The sequence below is a fragment of the Cervus canadensis genome, chromosome 12 (genome assembly GCF_019320065.1).
Source record: "Cervus canadensis isolate Bull #8, Minnesota chromosome 12, ASM1932006v1, whole genome shotgun sequence".
Lineage (NCBI taxonomy): Eukaryota > Metazoa > Chordata > Mammalia > Artiodactyla > Cervidae > Cervus > Cervus canadensis.
Window position 1 is genome coordinate 30040739 of NC_057397.1, and position 17954 is coordinate 30058692.

The 17954-nt window shown below is 42.0% G+C and overlaps 1 protein-coding gene across 1 annotated transcript in view; it reads right to left on the minus strand.

Moving 5' to 3' along the window:
• Positions 1-17954, minus strand: part of ARFGEF1 (ADP ribosylation factor guanine nucleotide exchange factor 1) — a 127100-nt gene that overhangs the window by 2370 nt on the left and 106776 nt on the right. Inside the window, exons 24-38 of the mRNA XM_043483469.1 lie at positions 17780-17820; positions 17518-17687; positions 17014-17165; positions 16701-16873; positions 15545-15705; positions 14608-14738; positions 11699-11828; positions 9280-9415; positions 9062-9200; positions 8425-8497; positions 6460-6592; positions 3170-3309; positions 2278-2446; positions 1265-1403; positions 345-462 (exon numbers count right to left, since the gene is read on the minus strand). Coding sequence (XP_043339404.1) covers positions 345-462; positions 1265-1403; positions 2278-2446; positions 3170-3309; positions 6460-6592; positions 8425-8497; positions 9062-9200; positions 9280-9415; positions 11699-11828; positions 14608-14738; positions 15545-15705; positions 16701-16873; positions 17014-17165; positions 17518-17687; positions 17780-17820 — 2005 coding nt within the window. The remainder of the gene's footprint in view (positions 1-344; positions 463-1264; positions 1404-2277; positions 2447-3169; positions 3310-6459; positions 6593-8424; positions 8498-9061; positions 9201-9279; positions 9416-11698; positions 11829-14607; positions 14739-15544; positions 15706-16700; positions 16874-17013; positions 17166-17517; positions 17688-17779; positions 17821-17954) is intronic.

Consider the following 17954-nt stretch of genomic DNA (forward strand, 5'->3'; position numbering starts at 1 on the left):
TGTTTTCTACTGGTTAAAACTCTCAAATGAGTTTACGGCCCCTTCCCACAGAATCAGTCCCTCTCCCAGAGGAACAACGGGAGCCTGCTGCCCAGATGCAGCCATGGTCGGGGCCACGCCTGGCAGCTGTCTTGGATGTGACAGGAGAGACTCCGGGGGGCTGGTGGGGGAACCTGGGCAGCTTGTCAGTGTCCTAACGGATTCTGATTCCTCCCCTAGTGCAGCCCTACAGGATCACACACTGGAGAACAGAGTGGGGCGGGGAGGCCCTGCACCCTTGCCTCCCACTCGGGCATGTGCCCCTCAGGCTGGGGATGCTGGTAGACAAGGTGCCTGGTACTCACCCTATTATCGCTGATCTTTAGGACTTTAGTCAGAAATAAGAGCAGTAAGTTAGTCCAGGCTTCCCGATGACTTTCTGACGTCAGAGTAAGAAAGTAACTGAGTGCTTCGCTGCAGACACTGAAACGGAAAAGGTTCCCATCACGCTTGCTGCTGGTGCACCTGCTGGCCTGACAGTCACCGAGCAGGAACAACTGGGACCAGGAGGAACGGTAACTAAAGTCAACTACAGCCTGTCAGGAAACCCCCATTTTCTTCATTTTGAAAGTTTTCTTATATGCTAAACCGCTGTGGAGGAGCACAAGCACAGGATTGGTGTCAAGACTGCGGCTGACCCCCGGGGTTGCACTTCCCCTCCCGCAGCGGGACCTCGATGCTTTGGGGCCCTAACAGTCTCATCAAGAACTGGGGAAACGGCCCAGGTGACTGCCAGAAGTTCTGAAATGAAATTAGTTGGCTTCTGAGAACATCTATTCCCTTAAGTAGACAAAAAAATACAAAGTAAAAGACTGTATTCTTTCTGAAAGGACAAAATCTTAAGTTGTCATGGAGTAAAAATGGAATGCAAACAAAACTAAAACACCAACAGAAACTCCACATACTTTTTCAAACTAAATGTTAGCAGGGATTTTTTCACTTTCAGATTTGTTTTTAGAAACTGATCCATTTCTATCTATGACATGAAAAAAAGCCTAAAAATTAAGACCTAGAACTTCCTCCTTTGTCCTATAACAGCAAAAATAGACAATTTGCTTACATCTCAACAATTCTGTGGAAGCACATTTGTCTATAAGACTGTGTTAGCTTTTACAGTCTCTTCCGCAGGCCCCAAGTCATCTGCCCCGCTGCGGAGTCCCCGGGCGGGGCACGGCCCTCCGCCCTCTGTACTGAGCAGCGCATGGGCCGAAGCCCCGAGTCTTACTTTAGGAGCCTCTGCTGGACCTCCTCCCAGGCGCTGGCCCGGCTCTCGTCCGTGTACATCCGGAAGAGGATGCGCAGCCCGCAGGCCAGGCTGCTGGTCTCCTGCTTCAGAAGGTTGGGCTTGGACTTGCCCTTGAAGCCTGCAGAGAGGAAGTCGGAGTTAACAGGAGGGGGGGCAGCTGGTGAGGGTGCACAGCCTGTGTGGAACCAGAATGGTCAAAGGTCAGCAGCCTACAGGGCCCAGGAAGTGAGGAGCCCAGTGCCCTGGGCAGGAACCGTCTCACCTGAACAGTGGCCACAACTTGGGTTGAATAAATGGGAAAAATTTAAGTACCATCTATTTATAGAAGTGAGGCTGTACAAGAAGGGAGAGAATGAACAGAGCCTGGGTGGGTTTAATGAGGTGGTAAAGAGACCACGGATGAAATGAAATTCCTAAGTGTACAGCACCCAGCACTCTGTCAGAGGGCTTTGCTGTTCAAGGAACAGCAGCTTCCTTCTTTTTTCTGCATATTCTTCAGTCTCTCACTCTCAGCACTGTTCTGCACCTAATAGGCCCCAAGTAACTATTTCTTTAAAAAATATCACTGTCAGTAAAATTGTTAAAAAGCTTATTTAAATTTTCCAACTTGTTCAAAAAAATTTCCCTCCCACTTCAAAACCCTGACTTATGTTCTGGCCACACCCTGGGGAGCAGGCACTCAATACAGATGCCTTCATGCCTGGGACCCTCCCACTTTTTCTCAGCTCTAGTAAGCAGACAGTATTGATAGCAAGGCCCAGGTTGAGCACAGAAGGTGAAAAACAATGCGAAAACCAGTCAATTAACAGTGTGATTAAACACGGGGAGACTCATCCACCCAGGCGGTTATTCGGCATTTTCTAAACTAGAGAAAGACCTGTTGGTGGAGTGTTCGCCGACGGCTGGTGAGGACTCAACATTCACGCTGTGAGTCCCCTCGTGTGACCCCGCTGCACGCCCGCTGAGGGTGCAGCCCGCACAGCACGGCTTACCCGCCTTCCACAGAGCCGTCCTCTGTTCGTTGTTGGAGTTGAAAGCTTTTGCGAATCTGTGCGATTCTAACAAGCAGTCCAGTAACTTGAAGAGTTGTTGTGATGTTAAAAAGCGATACATTCCTTGGTCTTGAGTGTCCACTCGAACATCAAAGTCCACAGCGTCTCTCTTTGGAAAACAAACCACCACAGCACAGGTACCCACAGTCAAGTTAGAACCACAGACCACTTCTATGAGCAAGCCATAGAACTTAATCTGTCTCAACAGGAAAAGACCACCTTCTCTTATGAAATCTCCAGAATCTTCATTCCTTGCACCCTTCTCACTGAGCAGCACTCCCAATGTCTATGGCTCCCTGCCACAGACAACTCTCAACCCCGGAGCTCTGCCCCAGGAGACCCTCAGCCTCCGCCCCCTTCATGGTCCCTGCCCTACTGAGGTCCTCACTTCTGTTAACCAGTTGGAGGCTGTGGACTGTAATCATAAATATGCTTGTGCATAACCCCCTCCTCACCCCTTTAGTAACTGGCTGGCAAACCCCCTACTCCGCAGTGGACGAAGGATACTTGCCCTAGCATAGGTGACCGCAGCCTTCTCAGCACAGCTCCCTCACGGGGCTGCGAGGCAGCACTGGCTCGTGGACCCTCCTGCCTCCCTGGTTCTCGCCCCCAAGCTCTTCACCCACTGCTTCATCATGAGCTCTCAACCACAAGGCCCCAGGCTCGCTCCCTGACCCCCTTCCCCGCTGTGTCCACACTCACAACCTTGGCCATGTCCTCAGTCCCATGGTTTGGATTGACATTCATGGGGCGATGGTCCCCCAAACGGCCCCTCTAGCTTGGCCTCTGCTCTGAAGCCCAGATGGCAGAGCTGACCCCCACACCCACTCACCTGCGCCGCGGCTAAGTTTTCTGCGTCCTCCTTCCTACTTGTGGCGGGGAAGAACACGATGTTGTCGATAGTCTGGATGAGTTCCAGCTGCACAACACATTTAATCAACAGGGCAGCAAACAATTTTTGTTCTGGAAATTCTGTGAGGAAACCCACCCCAATGCACATGCAAACAAAAATTATTTTGAATTCTTTATAATTTCTGTGACATTACAATGCTAAGGAAACATTAACATGTATGAAGGTAACTTGCACACATCACATTGAAGGACAGCCTGCTTCTGCACATGAGCACTCAGTAAAAGCTGCATTTAATCAGTATTTAGAAAACCTTAGAAAATTCACTTCTTCAGTAAACAAAAATATTCAAAGTAACTTTGAATACATTCAAGAAGGTGCCAGGACAAATTTTAAAGTAATATTTAGGTTATTCCTTAATAAAATGTATCAAATGGATTAAAAGCTACAGTTTCAATAGTATTTGCTACAAACTCAAGTTTGATCTTTGACACAGGTAATATAAAAAAGCCAGAAGAAAACAACAGGAGCTAGATCTGTGAGGCAGGCAGTGAGGGGGTCACCAGAGTACATGCTTTATCTGGATCCAGGTTGGTGGTGCGTCTAAAACGGCCTGTTTCTAAAGCATAATAAGCCCAGAAGTCCACGCAGCGTCATGTCTAGTGCCGGACTGTAAGAGCAACCACCCTGGAGGAGCCTGGTGCTCAGACGCGGCCTGGGGCGGAACACGGCTGCCTTCCTCTGGCCTGAACCGCTGTGCTCGGAAGGGCTGTTTCTATAAGGACACGCAGACTCATGGAAGGAAGGACTTTCTACCTCCATGGTGTCCGGTGAGCAGATGTAGAAACACAAGGTTAGGAAAGACAACTCAACTACTGAGGTGCTCAAGGCCAGCAGCACTGGCTCAGCCAAGCTCAAGCCAAGCTCCAGGAAGCTTTCCAGGAGTCGGATGATCATCCCGGTGGGGTGGGGCTGTACAGTGGCCTCAGGGCATCAGCTCCAGCACTGGACGCCTTGACAACCCTTCAGGTTTTTTCTACTTTGCTTTTATCACAAACTCCCTTTTCTGGCACCAATTTCTAGCATTTAGTTTTTTTGTTTTTGGCCACACCTTGCAGCTTGCAGGGTCTTAGTTCCCTGAACGTGGGCCACGGCAGTGAGAGCTCTAAGTCCTCACCACTTGGACCCACCAGGGAATCCCCCCATTTCCAGAAGTTAAATTCAGGTTTTAGGAATTTGGGGAAGACAGCCAAACAACTTGCTTAAATTTATTCTCTTATTAGGTCATGATGGCTCCTTTCCAGATAGTTTTCAGAAATGTTGCTGTACTGAACATTCAGTTCTTAGTATTAGGTCTCAAGTCAAAAAATGTAAAAAACCAAAGACACCCCCAAGTCCAAGTTGTCCCTTCCTAGCCCTCCCTCATCCAAGTCATAACTACACTCTCAGGTTTCTGGGGCAGGACACGCTTGCCACACTCCAGACTCAGGGCGACTGAGGCTGGGGAGACATGTTCTCACCAGCCACCATGTCTGCGTGGGCATTCAGAGCTGTCGCGGGTGAGGCGCTGGACTCGGCCTCACCGGCAGGGACAGCAGTGTGTCTGGGGGACAATGTCTGCCTCACTAAGTCTGCTTCGCAAGGCTACAGGGTCATGTTAGGGACCATTTCACTGGGCAGCACCAGCTTCTGAGTGTGAAGGAGCGGAGCAGCCGTAATCTGTGCTGCTCTGAGCCACCTCCTCGGGCAGCACTGCTGCCCCGTCCCCTGCACGGAGGGCTCTGGGGGACACGGGAGCTCTCCTAAAGGACTGCGAGGGGGTGGCGGGAGGAAGGAAACGTGAGCCCTCGATCAGAGGGGCGGGGGCAGCACTCTCCACTCCACTCCAGGCATGTGCCCAGATCAGCTCAGTGAAAACTTGGAACTACATCCTTCCCTTCCAAGGTCCAGTCCTGGGGCTCAAAGAGCAAAGCCATGTACTGTGGCATTTTCCAGGGTAGACCGAAGCTGGTATGGATTCTAACAGCTGTGCTCCAGAAAACAGGAGTGAAAAACGAAAATGGACAACTCATCGCCACCAATCTCCCTTCTAAGTGGCGAGACATAGTAACTGAAGCTAGAGGCTCCTTTCCAGGAGGTACAAAATCTGTCTTCCCTCAACAAGTATAAACACCAAGGGTTAATAAAAATACCCTGAAAACAATAAACTGAAAATGGATCAACTCCCTAAATGTAAGAGCTGTAAGTATAAAATTCTTGGAAAGCAACACTAGGGAAAATCTCCCTGACCTTAGTTTGGGCTGTGGTTGGTTCCTAACCATGACACCAGAAGCGTGAGCAACAACAGCAAGACAAACTGAACTTCAGCAAAATAAGAACTTTCGCACCATCGGAGCATTTATCATCAGAAGTGAAAAGATGACCTATAGAATGGGAGAAAATAAACCCTTGCAAATCGTGTATGTCATATGGGGATTGTATCCAGAGTATGTAAGAAACTCCTACAACTCAACAACAAATAACCCAATTAAAAATTAGCAAAGGACACGAATAAATATTTCTCAAAAAATGATTACAAATGGCCAAAAGGCACATGAAAAAATACTCAATATCATTAATCAATAGGGAAATGCAGAGTAAAACAACAATGAGACAACATTTTATACCCACTAGGATGGTTATTATTAAGGAGAGAAAAAGAAGACTGAAATGTTTGTGAGGAGGTGGAAAAAATGGAATTGCTGGTGGGATATAAAACTGTGCAGCCACTGTGGAACACATTTCCCGTGTTCCTCCAGGAAGGAGGCTGTCTTTCCTCAGTGCTGTTAACTTTTGTTCAGTAAATGAAATTAAACCCATTTAGTGAAACACAAGGGAGTCCCCCTTTGTGAAAAGAACTGAAGGTGAGGGGAGGTGCAGAGGAGCATTGGGGTCGGTGGGGGAGCAGAGTGCTCCTCAGACGCCCTGGCCGATACCCCGCCTCTTGCTGAGGACAGACCTGTTAGGCCCCTCTTCTGCAGGAAGAACACCCATGTGCTTGTAACAAACATCAGCTGAGAGCGCTGTAGGAAAAATAATGAGCCTGGCAGGTGTCAGCAGAGTCCCAATCACCTGCGAGACAGCCTCTATCAGGGATGTCCGAGCTGTGGCAAACTGAGGAATAAAGTGACTACAATAACCAACTACAGAATGTGTGTGTGAGTACAAGCAAAACTTTCTTATCTTGCATACACAAAAACAAAATACACAATTGATTAAGAGAAATAACTCACTTGCTGTGGGTTTAATTTTGCTGATTTCTTCATTCACAGTAGAGACAGAAGCCAACGGAGCTTGCTGTCTATTATCTGCAGATCTTGGCTGAATAGAATCATGAATATCTACAGATTTCTGTGATATTGTATCCTAATAAAAAAGATTCACTTTAAGTACAACAAATAAAGCTTAATGATGAAAACAGTTTCTATTACATTGTCTTTAAAAAAGTAATTTACACTGTGTCCCTATGAAAATGACACTGCACACACTGCAATAATGGACATAATGGGAAAATTATTTAATATCACTACACACAGGTAAGAGCTGGTAATCTTTTAAAGAAAAGCTTACTTTCTGACCCTCACTGAGATCAGGCCTGACACCACCCAAGGATAACAGATAAAAACACTAAGTGTCACTGTGTGGCAAAACTTGTCAGCAATATCCATGAACTGTTGTGAAATCCAAACAGAATGTATGTAGTGGGTGTAGTGTGCGCACACCTAGTGCAGGCTGAGCCCAGGAAAGCTCTGCAGAGGAAGGATGCTGTCATCCCAGACCAGCATCCAGAAAGGTCAGTGAGAAGGTGGCCGACAAGGAGACTGGCCCTGCAGAGAAGCTGACAGGTCCACAGAACCACACCAGAGTCCAGTTACGTGTAACCTTGGGAGAGCCAGGAATCTCGTTCCTAAGCTGAGGTTTTCTGGTCTGAAAATGAAGACGACACTTTCTTTGCAGGTTGTGGAGGATTTGGTAGTAAATGCAAGGCACTTGCAGTGTCAGACAGTATGTGGTGGCCGACATGACTACTCTGCCAGCTCCACCTGGTTCCAGCAGGAGGTCAGAAGCAGAGCCAGGGCAGCTGCAGGTCTCAGACAGAGCCAAGGAAGAGACTGAAGATCACTGCCGGACTCCACAAGTGACCCTTTTCTTTCTTTCAGTTTTCGCTTTTGGCATGAGAATCTTTACTTATGCTGGCCCACCACTGTATTTTGCAAGGGGGTCATTTATTTTACAGGTTCATGGGTCCAGAGAGAGAAATTTTGCTCCAGCACAGACCATGCACCTGATCTAGATGACTTAGAGGACAAGATCTGGAACTTCTGATATGATATTTACATGAGATTCTGGACTTAGTGGTGATGCTACGATAAATTGAGACTTTGGGGATGTTGGGACGGGATAAATGTCTTAGCCCAGAAGACAGACATGAATTTTGGGGCACCAGGGGGTAGACTGCAGTGGGCTAAATAGTGGCCCCAAAAAGCTAAGTCCAAGTCCTAACCTTTGGTACTTACAAAGGCTACATGGAAATAGGGTCTGCAGAGTTAAGGAACTTTTGAGAAGAGGTCATTCTGAATTTAGGGTGGACCCTAAATCTAATGACTAGTGTCCTTAAAAGAGAAGGAGAGATCTGATACACAGATCTGACTTTACACAGCCACGTAAAGATGGAGGCAGCGAACAGAGTGATGTGTGTGCAAGCCAATGAACGGCAGGGGTTGTCAGCAGCCAGTAGAAGCTAGCGGCAGCAAACCCGGGGAAGGAGCGTGGCCCTGCGAAGCCTTCAGTTTGGACCTCTGGCCCCACCCGTGAGAGAATACACTGCTGCTGCTTTAAGCTGCGAAGTTTATTAGTAATTTGTGACAACACACCCAGGAAATAAATGTGCAGGGGGAGGGTCTGCTGGAATTCTTTATCCTGCTTTTCTAACTTTTCTCTGAGGTAAAATTTTTATCAAAATTGGATGTTTAAACAATATCCAAAAACATCTTCAGCTTGACACGTACGCCCTTCTGTAAACTGGTATTTGCCTATTGCACTCGAGAAATCATTTGAATCTTCGTCTCAGAACCATCTATATTTTACACCATCTTTCTGAAGAAGCTGGGCGCATGTTAAAGGAACTGCCCCATGGTAAAATTTCTTATCACGAATAGTTCAATGATTTAAAATAGGCTTGATTTATTTAAACTTACCAACTGGTTTTCACTCACAGGAGATGGGGTTGAGGGAGCAGTTTCTCCAGAAATGGGACGCCAGGTCAAGAGCCTTTGAAATACCAAAACCATACCAATCACTGAGAGCGTGAGACATGCCACAGCTAACACACTTTGAAATAAAAGAAGCTGGGGAAGTTCAAGTTGTCCTACAAACGACTGGGTGCCATCAACTGTCAAGTGGCAGGACTATGTCTTAGTTTCCCCACTAGTAAAAACTCACCTACAATTCAATTCCAAACTTATCCCTCAGAAAAGGATGACAAATAACTATGAAATACAGTATTTACAAATAAAGTTTCCTTAGACTAGTCACAGTAACTAAAATAAATGCTGAGATTTTTAAAAAATTCAACACCACTGCTTGGTTTAATCTGCATGAATAAAAGCTCATAAAAGCACTTCATTTTGACCCAAATTTAGATGATAAGACTAAAGGTTCTGGTTTACAAAACAATTCATGTATTTGTTATGGTTTATAGGAGTTTGGTCTGTAATAAATACAAATTCACAGAACACTGAGATATCTGATAAAGCATTTGTTATGAGAAATCACTAGTTACTATCAAATCTTTTATGTCCATCATTCAATACACAAAGTGGTATAAAATCTTACGCATGTGGGATTGTGGTTTTGAAGATGTCCAGTGTGCAGTTGCAGGTTTTATCCCAGATTTCTAGTGTAAATTTTTCACCATTCAGAATAACAACATTCTCTAAGCAGTTTGTACCAGATCGTGCCAACTGCTCATTGTCTGGAAAAGAAAAGAGCAATTCATTTGTGTATCACCAGGGTCACATTTAACACTGTGTCATTTATCAGGAGAGACCTACCTTGCTGCACACACCAGTAGAGCTGGGCAAAAATGTCATCCAAAAGGACATCACTGAGTACTTCTAAATACTGGGTGAACACGTCACAGATCGCATAGAGTGCATGATTACATGTTGTTGTCATCCATTCAGCTTTCTACAAAGGAGACAGTCATCACATGAAGGTCAGACCACTCATTAGTTACTAGAAGTTACAAAGAAAACGTCTGCACATTTAAGATAAGACTGTCCACGTTCCTTTCAGAGTGCTTAACTCCCCCTAGAATATACTCACCTCAACTTCGTATCTGATACCTATTTCTCATTATCTCATAAATCTATGCATAGAATAACTATTTTCGCACTGTTTTGATTATAAAAAACCATCACTGCATTGTCCTATTATTAGTGTCTGCTACTGAAAAGTCATAGCATTAATTGCAACAGTTGGTCTTGCTCTAGAATATGACAGAACATGGAAAAAAAAATTAGAGGAAGGAAATGATAAGAATTTTCCAAGTGGGGTTAGCATAGGTTTAAAATAAAACTGGTGTAAGTAATTTATTTTTCTCAAATGGACTAATCTGATTCATTTTTATACATGGTTTTATGCCCCTGCATAAACATATGTCTACTTAATAACATGTTTTAAGTAAGAGCCTACCTGCAGATCTAAAGTAAAATCTTCTGCAGGTCAGAGAGGCCCCCAAATTTGCATTTAACACACTATATGGAACAAAACACAAAGACCTGATGTTCTCTCCTCACAAACACTGAAACACATTCTGTAACTGGTTTGTAGTAAAAGACCTAATTAAACTTAAAAGCTTTTGCAGAGCAAAGGAAACAAACAAACAAAACACCCTCAGAATGGGAGAAAATATGTGCAAAGGAAGCAACTGACAAGGGATTAATCTCCAAAATATACAAACAGCTCATGCGGCTCAATATCAAAAAACAAATTAAAAAATGGACAGAAGATCTAAAGAGACATTTCTCCAAAGAAGACATACAGATGGCCAAAAAGCACATGAAAAGATTCTCAACATCATTAGTTATCAGAGAAATGCAAATCAAAACTACCATGAAGTATCACTTCAGACCAGTTAGAATGGCCATCATGAAAAAAAATCTACAGATTATAAATGCAGAGAAGGCATGGAGAAAAGGAGACTCTCCTACACAGTTGGTGGGAATGTAAATTGGTGCAGCCACTATGGAGAAGAGTATGGAGGTTCCTTAAAAACTAAAAATAGAGCTACGGCTACCATGAATTGAAGTTGTTCAGTTGTGTCTGACTCTTTGTAACCCCATGAACTGTAGCCCACCAGGCTCCTCCGTCCATGGGATTCTCCAGGCAAGAACACTGGAGTGGGTTGCTATTTCCTTCTCCAGGGGATCGAACCCAGGTCTCCCGCATTGCAGACAGACGCTTTAACCTCTGACCCACCAGGGAAGCCCAAGGACCCAGCAATCCCATTCCTGGGCACATATCTGGGAAAAAACATGATCCAAAAGGGTACATGTACCCTGATGTTTACTGCAGCACTGTTTACAATAGCCGGAACATGGAAGCAGCCTAGATGTCCATCACCAGGGGAGTGGATACAGACAATGTGGTACATATGTATACCAGTCATAGAAAGGAATGAGATAATGTCATTTGCGGTAACACGGAAGGACCTGGAGACTGTTGTACTGAGAGAAGTCAGAGAAAGACAAACATCATATGGTATCACTTACATGTGGAATCTAAAAAAAAAGTGGGTACAAGTGAACTTACCTACAAAAACAAATACAGAGGTACAGATGCAGAAAATAAACTTATGGTTACCAGTGGGTTGGGAGGAGGAGGTGGGGAGAGGGATAAATTGGGAGATTGGGACCGACATATATATACTACTATGTATGAGGTAGATAAATGAGAATCTACTGAACATTACAGGAACTCTACTTAATACTCTGTAATGGTCTAAATGGGAAAAGAATCACAATGCGTGGATGGAGGTATACGTATAACTGAATGAATCACTTCTGTAAAGCAGAAACTAATACAATACTGTAAATCAACCATACTCTAAAAATTAAAAGAAACTGAAAGAAATAAATAAAACTTACCATGTATTCTTTATTCAATTTAGAATAAGTCACTATGAATACTAAGTAGAACTACTGATGTTTTAGCTGTGACAGTATTAAAATGAGGAAAAGATACTGAAAGCTCAACAAAAATACTGAAAACCTTAGCTCACTTCTATTGTCAAAACTGCATTGTTTTGATGACAGAAAACATACTACAAAGATATACTACTATATCAGAATGCCTTAAAAAAGATATCACTAGGATTTTTTTTCTTTTCACTGTCCTTAATTTGAAATACTAAAATGTATTAGGAAAAAAGAACCTTTGACTTGACTATATTAAATGAAAATCTCTTACCTCTGTCTGCTGTTCTGGCAATTTCATGTTATCAAAGATTCTGAAAACAATTCTAAATAAATCCTGCCACCAGTGTTTTTCATAAGTGTGGCCATAAGTTTTCATTATTTCAAACATTACTGTTAAACCCCTAAAATGAAAAAATATAATTAGAAAAGCTAGCATACGACATCAGTATCTCCCTCCTAAAATAGATTTTTATAAGTTAGTTCATGAAGTTACTGAAAGCTAAGTTTAAAACACTTGATACTAAAGTTTAAGAAATTTAGGTTGTAAAACAGGTTTTCTTAGGAAGAATTGTTTAGGGAAAAACTCCAAAGACCCTGGCCTTTAGTTTTTTATTTTTCTTCTACTCCCACTCCATCACTGCAGCACTTAAAAAATGTATATGGGAACTACAGAGTGAGAAAAATTATAATTTGGGTGAATACTAATTCTGTGGCTCTATGACCATGGAAGAAAGTATACTGGTATGTCTAAGAACAAATAAAATTAGATTCTGGAAAATCTTTTTCAAAGAACTATAGGAATTTTTAGCTAATGCCTTACTTGTTCATATAATATCCTCAAACTAAAGGACTTCTCAAAATAATTCTCTAGACCCCCACTCATGCGGGCAGGGCATCTACTCCCCACGGTGTGCCAGGCCAGGGCAGCATGTGTCACACACGGTGCACAGTGAAGTGTTCCTTGAGAGTAAGCTGCTTTAGTATTCCATTCATTCTCTTCTGAATAAGTGTTAAAACTGAAACTCAAAATTGCCTTCTGATTCCTTATCATCCTTCTTGAAATAATGCCTTCATGTAACCATTAAAAAGCTTGATCTTTTCTCTCGTTAAATTTCTTCTAAGAAAACATAGGTACCCTTCCCCCTTAGAAAAGGATTGTATTTCCCAAAGTCTGGTCGTAAGTCAGAACAATATTTCCTGTGAAACACTCCTTGAAGACTTGCGGACTCCCTGAGATGGTCCAGCTCATTTGCTACAATGCTACCCCTGGGCCTGGTACCAATTCATGCGTGGTACACAGTTAACACAAGGTTGTTCAATGGATGTAAAATAACATTACAGTAGCTTGGTCCTGAGGCAAGTTAAGTTTGTTTGCTCTGTAAGATACCTAATGTGTAAAACTACAGTAAAGGAATTTCTGTGGAAGAAACACACTGTATGTTTCCCAGAAATCTGTGTCACAGTTCCATGCCCGCCCCGCACCCCTACCCTGCCACACACACACAATGGGACAGGGCTGGTTCGTCCTCCCACTCCAAGTAATTGGATGCTGAATAACCCCCATGGCTGGGCTGAGCAGACGTGAACATCCTGCTTCTTGCAGGCCCCCAAAGCAAACAGAGATCCACAGAGGTTCCCACGGCTTTTTACCTATTGAAGGAGTTCTGCTGAATATTTAAGTTCCTGGTATATGGAAAAGAATATGGAGGGCTCTGGGTTAACTATTTAACCCTAAATCTACAGAATTTTGAGGGACTCAAATGAGAATGCATGTGAAAGTACTCTATAACTAGTGGGTTATACAAATCACAGTGCTGCATTTTTAGATGTAATTGAAATAACTGCCTTTACAAATCATGGAGTGAGCCAAGAAAATCAAAGCCACCCCTGGACAAAGCTTACTCACATCTCTTTACCACCTAGAACACTTATTTTCTCTTCTTAAGAACTAAACCCATCCATAATCTGAACACAGGATACAGTGAAAAGCAAGGTAGCATGGTCCCGGACGAGGACAGCTAACAGACTAGGAAAACAGGTACGTCCGTCCCCCACCAAATAGATTTCTACAAATAAACTCGGGCAGGGAGGGAGTGCTGAGCTGCTGTGACTTTCAGTTACCACATCTTACTGCTCTACTGAAGTGGTGGACATCTGAGAGTGGTATATATAATTCAGAGTTACATCAATTAGGGGGCTAGCTTGAATTTTATCAAATTTCCTAACAGGTCCACTGACAGAAACTCTTCAGGGCCTAAACGTGAAATTAATGTCAAATGTGCTTGTGATAACTAAATTCTGTGACAAGTTTCCAAGGTTTGAGTATATTTTGGATTATTTTAAATTTCATAAGAATCTGTTGTAACAAGTAACACTATAAAAATAGAAAACTTCTTAGGCTATAAAACAAATTTTACCTGGGCTAGGGATGGGTGTGGTTCTGGCATAAGAGGAGTGAGGAAGGAGAGATTCATTCTTTTATTACATTCTATCACTGATTTGTTACAAGTCTGTACTACCTTTCTGATGTCCTGCTGACAGATATTAGGATACTCAAGTTGGTTATTTCAATTCGGCAGTCAAAAATACAGAGTGAGAAAAACTACATTATGGGATTGATAAGAATGCTAACAAATTCATAACAAGTTCTTTTAAGTATAGAATGTGTGCACTGAGCACTTGTCTGGTTACATCACACCCATAGTAGTTTCTTTACAAATGGACTGGACAGTCATACAGAGCTTTTATTAAGAATATACTTTTGAAAGAGTGCTTTTTCAACAGGCCTATGTTACTCAAAACTAGGTTACTGGCCAGTCTTCAAAGAGAAATGATTCTTTACCTAAAAGCCACCAGGGACATGCATTTGGAAATTCTTTTCTCATTCAACAGAAAATAAAGTTTGGGACTAACTTTAATTTCTGATTGGAAACAAAAGTATGAAAAGACAGAATGTGTAAATTAACATGGAATCTAAAATTCAAACTTGGAAATAATCAAAATTTAAGGAAAAGTAACCTATTTCCATTTTTTGTTGCTCTATTTAACGTATTTTAAAATTTGCCAAAGTAATAATTACTATATTTGATCAAGTTAAACTTATGTTCACATAAGAAAGGTTAATTTGATTAAAGTCAAAATAACCCTTGCAAAATTTTAATTACAAATACTGATTGTTACCTGGTTCTTACATCTAATTTGCATCTATTGATGATACATGATAACTCGAAGAGAATTGGGAACCAGCCTCTCACCCACACTCTGTCTTCAGGTGCCACATTCATGTCATCACTTGTGTACTCCTTGAAAGCCTTTAAAAAGAAAGGTAGGTTTATTAAAGACAAGGTGTTAATACCTATACACATTTCTCCAAAGCAGTTTTTAAACACTTTGCAAATCAAAAATGAGCAATTTGATTAGAAAAACTTATAAAAAGATGGAGATTACAACTGCCTACAGGGCATGGAATAGAGTCCAAAAGCTGCTTTCAGCTCCAACTCCATCATCAGCTTTCCATTTTAGGCATTTAAGTGGTTTTAACATCACATAGCCACACCACCACACTAGGGAGGTGTGCAGATCGAATGCATGTAAGACGTACTGAACACACCACAGGTCCATGTCAGCATGTGACAGAAAGTCTATGAGGCCCTCTTTTCTCCTAATGACAGTTACAAAGATATGCAAGTCAAACCCGGCTGCCAGTTCAAGCTTTCACTCCAGTGCTTACAACCACACTCACCCAGTTAGCTTCAGTCCTGCAGAGCTTGACACACAAGAAACAGCGTATCAAGGTAATGGCTGAACACACAGGCCTGGGCTCACATCCTGTCTCCTTCACTATCCCTATCATCAGGGGCACATTTTGAGATTCTCTGTGCCTCAGATTCCTTATTTAATGGGGCTATAACACAATCTATCCCATAAAGCTGTTATTGAAAATTAAACAAGTTTATACATGTGAAACACTCAAAAAAATACCCGAGGTCTTCAATAAATGTGACAACTCAAGATAATTTTGAAAAATGCTTCATATCCCCTAGATTCCCAAATAAACTTAGATCTCAGACTAGAAATAAATGCTAAGTCACATTTTGTTTACTAAACGATGCTATACCTGAGGTCTATCAGACACGTATTTTGCACAATGGCGAATAAGTCGAATTGCTTCCATACTTGTATCTGGGAAAGCTGCATTGCACGCAAATTCAGACAAACATTTCACTGCATCCTGGAAAGAATCAATGGTCGCTGGAAAGTGTTTTTCAAACACAAGGGCTATAAGGGAGAAAAACATATCCAAATAATTAAAGATTTTCAATTATTCCTAATTATACCCAAATACACCGAGCTCTCGATGTAATGGATACTTCTTGAAGGTTAAGGGTTTTGATTCCAAAAGACATGGGTTCCAAAGTCTGTCTTGACCTGACTGCTGTGGGTAATGGGAACAGGGAGATAGATAGGCCTGTGTTTTGTTTACACTATAAACCCAGCACCTAACAGAGACTGGTACACTCAGATGGTAAAGAATCCACCTGCAACGCAGGAGACCTGAGTTCAATACCTGGGTGAGGAAGATTGCCTGGAGAAGGGAATGGCAACCCACTCCAGTATTCTTGCCTGGGAAATCCCATGGACAGAGGAGCCTGGTGGGCAAGTCTATGGGGTTGCAAAGAGTCAGACATGACATAACGACTCAACAACAACAAAGTGCTTATTATTAGCACAATACTTAGTTTACTGAATTTAGGCAAACATTAAATGATAGCTATGGTGATGTCATCATTCTTGATGTTGATGACAACGATGGTCATTATTATCTTTTAAGAGAGGCTAAATTGACATCTTAGGTGTTTCAAAGTCAAAGGAGGTTGTATAGTACAGTGGTCAGAAACAAAGGCTATGTCTTAAGCCTCTGGTTTTGTGCCTCAATCCATCACTCACTAGTTTTGTGCCTTTAGACAAATTACATAACCTCACTGGATCTGTGTTTCCTTATCTAATTAAAAAAAAGATAATAAAGATATTTTTCTCACACAGTTATTGTGAAAATTGAAGAAAATACATGCAAAGTGCTTACAGTGCTTACCATGCAGTAAACATTATTATCAATAATAATGATAATACTATCACTTTTTACTCTGCTTCTATAGGCAAAACTTGGTAAAGCCCAGGACACGCCAGTAACCTTACACGTGAGCTATCCTCTGAACACACTGAAGCTGTGCTGTGCTGCGTTCTAGCTTGAATAGTGCTTAGGGGACACTCACTGACAATATGTCCCGTTGTCTGGAATGCAAGCTCAACTATGCTTTCATCTTGATCCGATGCAGCAAGATGAAATACAGAGAAGATGTTCTTCCATCCAGACCGAATGTTAGCAGCTTGAGAGTTAACCATCTGTGCTATACACCGTACAACCATATCGCGAATTGTTGGAGACCTAAAATAGTAATATAATTGCTTGGATAAATCTCATCAGGTTTTTTTTCCCCCTCTCTTCTGTTCCGCCCCACTCCCCCACCCACTACTGTGGAAAATACACTATTTTCCTGATGTTAAGCAGTTCAACAAACATAATACCTGTTCCGTTTCATTATATGTTCAAAAGGTCTTAAGAAATCCTTCTGGAATCTGAAATTAGCAAGCTCCCCTTTCTCTAAGAACTTCATTGACAGCTGCCTCAGGGAGTCTACTGCAAAAATAGCTACATCTTCATTAGGATTACAGCCAACCTGTAATAGCAACAGAAATAGAGGATGCTAATATCAGCAGAAAAATCGGTAATTTTCTAGAAAAATATATCATTAATAGCAAAGACAGGTAAATTCAAAGATTCTCCATAGAGGCACTAAGTATGCTAACAATATTTCTCAACAAGAAGAACATATTTGAACTAAATTCTTAAAACCTAGAACAATTATTTCTAGAAGAAAAAACGAGACAAAGTGTTTTCTAATCTAATTACAAAAAAAATGTAATAAAAAACTGCTTAGAAAGGAAAAAGGTCTCAATTAGATTATGGTAAGGGAATTTTAAACAACAAAAAAATTACAAATTAAGCAAATTATATAATTACTCAAATACCTTATTAAAATGATCTCCAATAACTTCCCAAATTCGAGACCACTGCAATCTTATTCTTCCCATGTTGTAATATGATATTTCTACTATTTTTTGCAGACTAAACATTCTTGGATGCGTAGTGGAAAGTAATTCATCCATAGATACAGCACAGAGCCAACGGACAAAATCCACTATAATAGAAATAGATTAACATTTATTTAAAGCTCAAATTTAAAGTCTTTTAGCCCAAAAGTCAGTTTTTTAACTGAATGTACATACTTACCAATGGCATTTCCATCTAGTCTTGTGGACCCTGTGAATATTCTAAAGAAAAAAACAAAAATCATAATGCAAAAATTTATAAAGTCTCACTTCTGATATATTAATTCAAAAACAAGAGGCCTAGTTTGCTAATTACTTTTATCTGTTTTAAGGGAACAGAAGATCAGGTAACTGAA